At 36.8% G+C, this 7,135-nt stretch overlaps 1 protein-coding gene and 1 long non-coding RNA gene across 2 annotated transcripts in view; both read left to right on the forward strand.

Moving 5' to 3' along the window:
* Nucleotides 1-526: 526 nt before the first annotated feature.
* LOC107696305 (tripartite motif-containing protein 35-like) lies at nucleotides 527-1,558 on the forward strand. The gene is made up of 6 exons (XM_016496594.1): nucleotides 527-553; nucleotides 653-748; nucleotides 947-1,174; nucleotides 1,249-1,271; nucleotides 1,352-1,473; nucleotides 1,545-1,558. Exons 1-6 carry the CDS (start codon nucleotides 527-529, stop codon nucleotides 1,556-1,558), a joined length of 510 nt encoding a protein of 169 aa, XP_016352080.1.
* A 1,141-nt stretch (nucleotides 1,559-2,699) lies between these two features.
* The window catches only part of LOC107696332 (uncharacterized), a 10,194-nt gene continuing 5,758 nt past the window's right edge, over nucleotides 2,700-7,135 (forward strand). The window contains exon 1 of the long non-coding RNA XR_001635080.1: nucleotides 2,700-2,711. This is a non-coding gene — a long non-coding RNA (uncharacterized LOC107696332). The remainder of the gene's footprint in view (nucleotides 2,712-7,135) is intronic.

Raw genomic sequence — 7,135 nt, forward strand, 5'->3', positions numbered from 1 at the left:
CTGCCTGTTTAATAATGTTCCCACAGCATCTCAGTTCAAGTTAGGACTTTGGTTAGGCCACTCCAGAACTTGAGTTCTGCTTTTGTTTTGTTTTTTGAGCCATTCAGTGGTGGATTTACTCCTGTGCTTTGAATCATTGTCTTGTTGCGTAATCCAGCTGAGCTTGAGCTTCAATTTACAGACAGAAGATCAGACGGTCTCCTTCAATGTTGTTCTTGGCTCTTTTGTAACTTCTTGGATGAGCCACTTCTGGGAAAGTTAGCTACGGTCAGTTGTTTCCATTTGGAGATAATGGCTCTTGCTGTGGTTCTGTAGAGTCCAAGAGCATTTGAAATAGCTTCGTAACCCTTCCCAGACTGATACATTTTAATCACCTTCATCCTCATTATTTCTGGACAATGTTTCTTTGGCATAATAACTTTTTTGATTCAATATGCAACATTGTCTTTTTACAAACTGTACTTTGTGTTTACTCATATTGACTTTGTTTTATGTTATGTTTTAATTTCTGACAAAAGAAATCAGGATGGGACAAATAATTTTTCCCAGCACTGTATGATGTATAGTATTCTGTTCTCCTCTTTACTATTATCTGTTTGTTTTTTTTAAAGTATATATATATATATATATATATCTTTTTTCTTCAATTTAGGAGGAGGTGAATACAGCACTAAAGTCCTTACAAGAGAAACATAAAAACAATGAAAAAATGAAAGGAGAATTTGAGAAACCAGTTCAACACATCAAGGTGAAGAAACAGAATCAAGAGTCATTTTCATTACAGCTGTCGGATCACTACATACAATTATGATTTGTTATATTTATTATAATGGATTCCAGTTTATTATTTCAATGACAAGCAGCAACATGCCTGTATTTGGGTTTATCTCCGATCTCAGAATATTTCTCGATTGAGATGATTGAAGTGAATGTGATTTGATTTCAGTCTCAAGCTGATCACACGGAGCGTCAGATTAAACAGCAGTTTGAGAAGCTTCATCAGTTTCTCAGAGATGAAGAAGAAGCTACAATCACTGCACTGAGGGAGGAAGAGGAGCAGAAGCAGAAGATGAAGGAGAAGCTGGAGGAGCTCAACAGAGACATCTCAGCTCTTTCACACTCAATCAGAGACATGGAGGAGATGATGAAAGCCAGTGACGTCTGCTTTCTGAAGGTCTGATTTCAGATCATTGATTGATTGATTGATTGATTGAGTTGTTGATGATAAACTGTGTGTTTGTTCTGCAGGAGTTTCCAGTCTCAATGGAAAGGTGAGTGATCTGCTGCTGTCTCTGCTCTCTCTGCTTCTGATCCAAAGCCACTGCAGTTCTGATCCTGAATGTTCTTCCAGAGTCCAGATCTCATCACAGCCGGATCCACAGACGCCTTCTGGAGCTTTGATTGATGTGCCGCGTTACTTGGGCAACCTGCCCTTCAGAGTCTGGATGAAGATGCAGGACATCGTCCAGAACAGTGAGTCTGGAGAACATCTGTGCTCGCACACATACAGTTTATAATGACACAAAACTACTAGATTTTTTCAGTTGGTAGTAAGTGAAGATCATACTAGTTCTGGAATATAATGAACTATTTTTTGAGAATGTTTCTTGTTTCTTAAATCTACTCAAGTCCAGAACAGACTCAACAGTGTAAAAGTGAAAAGAAACTTGAGGCTCCATTTCTGATTCTTCTGGCTGAATGGAATTCCAAACCTGACAAAATTAGAAATAAATGAATACATAAATAAATATACAAAGAAATGTAAAAAAGCAAAAAAAAAAAAAAATTTGTATTTATTTCCACATTTTTGTATTTATTTCTATATTTATTTACTTTCACATTTATTTATTTCTATATTTATTTACTTTCACATTTATTTATTTCTACATTTCTTTATTTTCACATTTCTTTATTTCTGCATTTCTTTGTCCGTAGGGTAATGAGGAGGGCATGTTTTACCTCAGGAATAGTAATCGAGCCAGTTGTAAGCTTTGAGGCCACAGTGACACCTTGTGTTGTGCCCAAACAAAATACAAGAAGTGTAGCCTACATGACGGGACTGTTGATAGTGGGATGAATGACTTAGATTGACAATATGGCCAAAGTCTTATATCACGGGATTTTGCCAGGTTTGGAATTCCATATGAAAGACTGAACCTCAAATATAATATTGTTCACAAGGAACTTCAATATGTTGTTCTAGCTCCTTAAAGGCTTTCCAAAATGATGGTGTTACTAGAGGAACTATGGACAGTCTCTAGAGTTCATGAAGATAATTATACATTTTATAATCTCCACAGAGATCTGCAGCCAGATTCACATCATTAAGAATAAAACTATTTTGTTCTCCTTATTTTGTAACTTGAGAAAAAAAAAGTTAAGAATATTGTCTATTCCCAATACGCCTTAAAGGTACAATATGTAAGTTTTCAAAACAAACAAAGAAACAAAGGTGTAGTTTGATGACGCCGTGACTGAGTGTGGAATCATGGGAGTTGTCGTCTTCATCCCCACAGCCGACACAATCCGACGGGACTCATGTATTAAAGATTTATTAACATCATAGTATACTATGAAGCAGAGTGAGGCGGAAAGCCGTCGAAGCGAAACGAGGCCGCTGAAGCAATTGCTAATGAGAGACAAGAGTGACACATAGCTCGAAAGCAGCGGAGCTTTTATTATGCCACACTTTAGCGCTTACGCTCCTTCCGGTCGTGCGTATGTGGGGTAAAGCAGCGCTGTTTTATCATACTAGATACGTTTGAAAGTTATGTTATAATGCTACTCTGTGCGGTCATCACCTGTCTAAAAAAAAAAAAGCACAACATATTAAAGTGTCTTTGGTGTTTCCATGTTTTCTACAAAACAAAACAAAATCGAGGGGTTATGACGTCATTGGCAGGCGACACAATGACACTATGGACACGCTCCGTGTCACTGGTTAAAATTGCTTATTTCTCTGGATTTAAACATTCTTCGAAACATTTGGGATAATGTAAGTACACAAGTCAGCAAAATATATAACACTGTTCTAGTGGTTTTTGGATATTTTAATAAAAAAAATCTTACATATTGTGCCTTTAAGTACAATTTTAAATTAAAGGATTAATTCTTCAGAAAAAACTTCTAAATCTTGAGAAGAATGCCCATAAAAATCATATTGTTATATTATGAAGTATAATTTAATGATTTATCACTTAACAATTCAAGTATTTGTTGTATTAAACAAGTCAATGTCATGAGTAGGACCGTACAATCAGACAACTTTATAGGGCCCCTGTTATGCAAAATTGACTTTTACATGGTGTTTGGACATAAATGTGTATTGGCAGTGTGTGAACACACCCACCCTATAATGATAAAAATCCACCCACTCCTTTTTTTAATCCCCATAAATCATAAGCAGTGTCTCAGAACAAGCCGTTTGCAGAACCTGCACAAAGTGACGTCACATTTTACAGGCCCTACCAATGACTGTTGATGGACACTGCCATATTAGCGTATATCCCGCTCTGAGTGAGCCGCACACAATCCGCCATGTTTATCTTCATGCTAGAGCATTTAAAAGCAGCATTCAAGTAAGAAATGTCTTCTTATTCAAGCTACAGAAGTTATTCGGTCAAGAGCAGTGAGTGATTTCTGTTTTTATTTTATTGTTTGGCTAATATTGTAACGGGGCTGACGAGACGTGAGACGTGTGGATCCATCTGCAGGCTTTATTAAAGAGACGTAGTAAACAGGCAGGGTCAAACAATGGCAAACAGGTATATGGCGGGCAAAACACAAGAATAGTCCCAGGGCTAGCGTAGGTCACCGATCGGCAGACAGAATCACAGGGGCGAGACGAGAGGGAAGCAACAAGGCATGTGTTTCTTTGTGAGTTTGTTGTGTTCAGAATGGCTTAAAAGTCTGGAAGTGAGTGATCCTCAGTCTTTCAGTATATGATGCCCAGTTTTTCCTTTGTAACCACTTACAAAGTCAGCAAGTGTATGATGCATTTACTGGCAGCATGCACCACTGCAAACCCTATTTTGGCTTTAAAAAAAAAACAAAAAAAACTATTGTCAGGATTTACTAAAGACGTGCAGTGAAAAAAAAAAAGTACTAAAAAGGCGTGAATACGGTTATTTTTGCGGCTGAACTTAGAGGAGTTTCAATTTCAGATGCAAAATTGACGGGAAGCGAGTATTTAAAGGGCACGTATCATGCAAAATTCTGTAATCTGTAAAATGAGACATCACACTGTACAGGCCCCGCCTACTACTGTTGACGGACACTGTTAACACTGTATTAGCAGAGAGCCCGCACTGAGTGAGCCGCACACAATCCACCATGCTTATCTTCACGCTAGAGCATCAAGTAAGAAATGTCTTCTTATTAAAGCTATAGAAGTTATTCGGTCAAGAGCAGCGAGTGATTTTCTGTTTTTATTTTATTGTTTGGGTAATATTAACAGCATAGACAGCAGTAGGTACTGTATATTATGCTGCTGTCATTTAACCCTCTAGTATTGTTCATTTGGGTGTCACACTTGTGTTGTATTTTTTTTATTTTGTATTTTGACAGAATTTCATGGTACTAATGAATATTTATGCAATGAATATGATCATTTTTTTCCCATTGAAAATAATAATAAAAAAATCTAATATTTTTATATTACTTTTCAATTATGGCAGTATTTCATGTTAAAATAGAGACAATGCCTTTAAAATCCAATTTTTGAAGGCAGATTAGGGCCATCTGGTGGCAGTAAAAAAAGAAAAACATCTGCAATTTCTTGGCTTAGCCACTAGATTCTTATATAGCTCTATATAAAAAGGCTTATAAATTCTCTAGTTGTTTTTAGACATAAATACTTATTTTTATTAAGTTGTGGATTTGGATATATATTTAGACATTCTCAAAGTTTTACTGTTTTGAACTCTTGATATTTTAGAGCAGGGGTCTTCAACTAAAATAGCTTGAGGTCCAGTAATGAACCCTCCTCACCAGTCGAGGTCCAGACAATTAAATACCTAAAAACATGAATTGAGGGTTTTTGCCAGACCAGGGTATCTGTAGGATATTTAAGCTCAAATTTAAGACTTTTTAAGACCTTTTTTAAGACCTGCACAAATAAAATTAAAATGACTGTAAAAAGCATGATTTACAGTTCAGATGCAGGTTTTCACAGAAACAAAAAGTTTTATAAAATTATAAACTTAACATTTCAGCCTTTAAACAATTTTTTTAAGAAAATGGAGTCGAAAATATAAATTATTATGTTTATAATTATAATTATAATTTATAATTGAATTATTATCAGTCAATTATTATATTAATTAACATACAAATATATTTTACTGTCTTAATTGTTTAAATTTTTGCATTGCATTATCTTCTTGTTGATCCACTGGTTCACATTTACAACTCTCCGTGTTTACTGCGTAAAAACATTTTCACACTGGTCTGAACAAAAACAGCAGACGAGCTGAATGAAAATGCAAATTCATTCTCTGAAAGCAGGAGGCGCTTTTGGAATGGCAGAAATATAGCATTTCCCCAGTAACGGCAGGACACAAAGCAGTGCAGCATATGACTTTGAAACGTGCAGCGCTCATGTTTATTCAATGAAATCACAGCCTTTTGAAGTTTAATGGTCACATTAAGCCGTATCGCAATTCTTATCTTTCCATCCCCAAATTTAAGACCTCCTGAAATCATAATTAAAACTATCTTGTACCATTTCAGACTTTTTATGGCCTTTAATTTGATGCAACTAAATGTAAGACTTTATAAGACTTTTTAAGGGCCCGTCAACTTTCCTAATTTTTGAGAATGCTATTGTTTTTCACTCACTGAAAGTTTAATCTGTCTGCGCGCCGCTCTCTGCTGCACGCACGACCGCAGGTCTGAAAGTAGCAACAGTTAACTGTAGTAGCAACCTGTGGTGCCATAGGATCCAAACGGCTGAGCTGACCTTGATATACATTTGATTTTATTAGAAAACAGCGTTTGGCATTATTTATTTCATTATATCAAAAGGCTTCGCGGTCCGGATGGATGCATCTCGCGGTCCTAGTCTCAGCCTCAGACGTCACGCCCACGGACCGCTGGCTGATCGTATGATGCATATGGCCATAGGCAGAAATCCCGGGGGGGTCGGTGGGGGGGGACAGGACCCCCCCCCCCATCTGAGGGTTGTCCCCCCTAATATTATGATTAAAAACCACGTTGTGTATTGTAAATAACAATGTTTTATACTTTAAATAATTGTGTACGTCAGTGGTTCTCAAACTGGGGTACGCGTACCCCTGGGGGTACGTGAGATGACGGAGGGGGGTACGTGAACAAAATGCTGAGTTTTGGCATTCATTTAATTCTACCCCAACTTAAAATAACATTAAAACTGAACATGTATTTCTGACAAGCAAAATGCCGCCTCTAATGTAAAAACAGGAAAATGGGAGTGCCGTAAACGGTGAAATGCATGATATCCAATCAGCTTACCTCATCTTTTGCGGTCAAAACTGACTGCATCCACACAAGCAGCGTGCATGTGATAGGATGCCCACTGAATATGCTGCTTTGATACAGACACACTCTGTGCGTGTTAATGTTTTCATGTTTAAGATACGAGCAAGAATGCAAATTGCCATTAATATCCAAATGATGGCAAATGTGCCATTAATTTTTACAACACTTCAACAAAAAAAGGTAATATTAAGTGAACATTTTACATTTTAAATGTAGCCTACATTTTAAACAGAATATTGTCATGTTTGTTCTATTTTGCAACGAAATAATAATAGTTCCAACGAAATCCGTATCATCTGGTGTGCGTCTCCAAACAACATACAGTGGTGTTTCATTAGTGAATGAATCTGCGGCTTTGAACAATTTGGAGAGTCAGTGATTAATAACCCATTCATAACTACAGCATTTTGCTTAGTTGCTGCATTAATTAATGAATGACGCGACGCCTGGCTCATTAAGACAGCGACTTGCCGCCACCTATTGGCGGTTTTATTTTTAAAGGAGTCCTCTTATGCTTTTTCAATTTTTGACTTTAGTTAGTCTGTAATGTTGCTGTTTGAGTATAAAAAGATCTGCAAAGTTACAAAGTTCAAAGTCCACTTCAAAAGGAGATATTTTA

This window comes from Sinocyclocheilus anshuiensis, unplaced genomic scaffold, assembly GCF_001515605.1.
Source record: "Sinocyclocheilus anshuiensis isolate Anshui unplaced genomic scaffold, SAMN03320099.WGS_v1.1 scaffold62, whole genome shotgun sequence".
Taxonomy (NCBI): Eukaryota; Metazoa; Chordata; class Actinopteri; order Cypriniformes; family Cyprinidae; genus Sinocyclocheilus; species Sinocyclocheilus anshuiensis.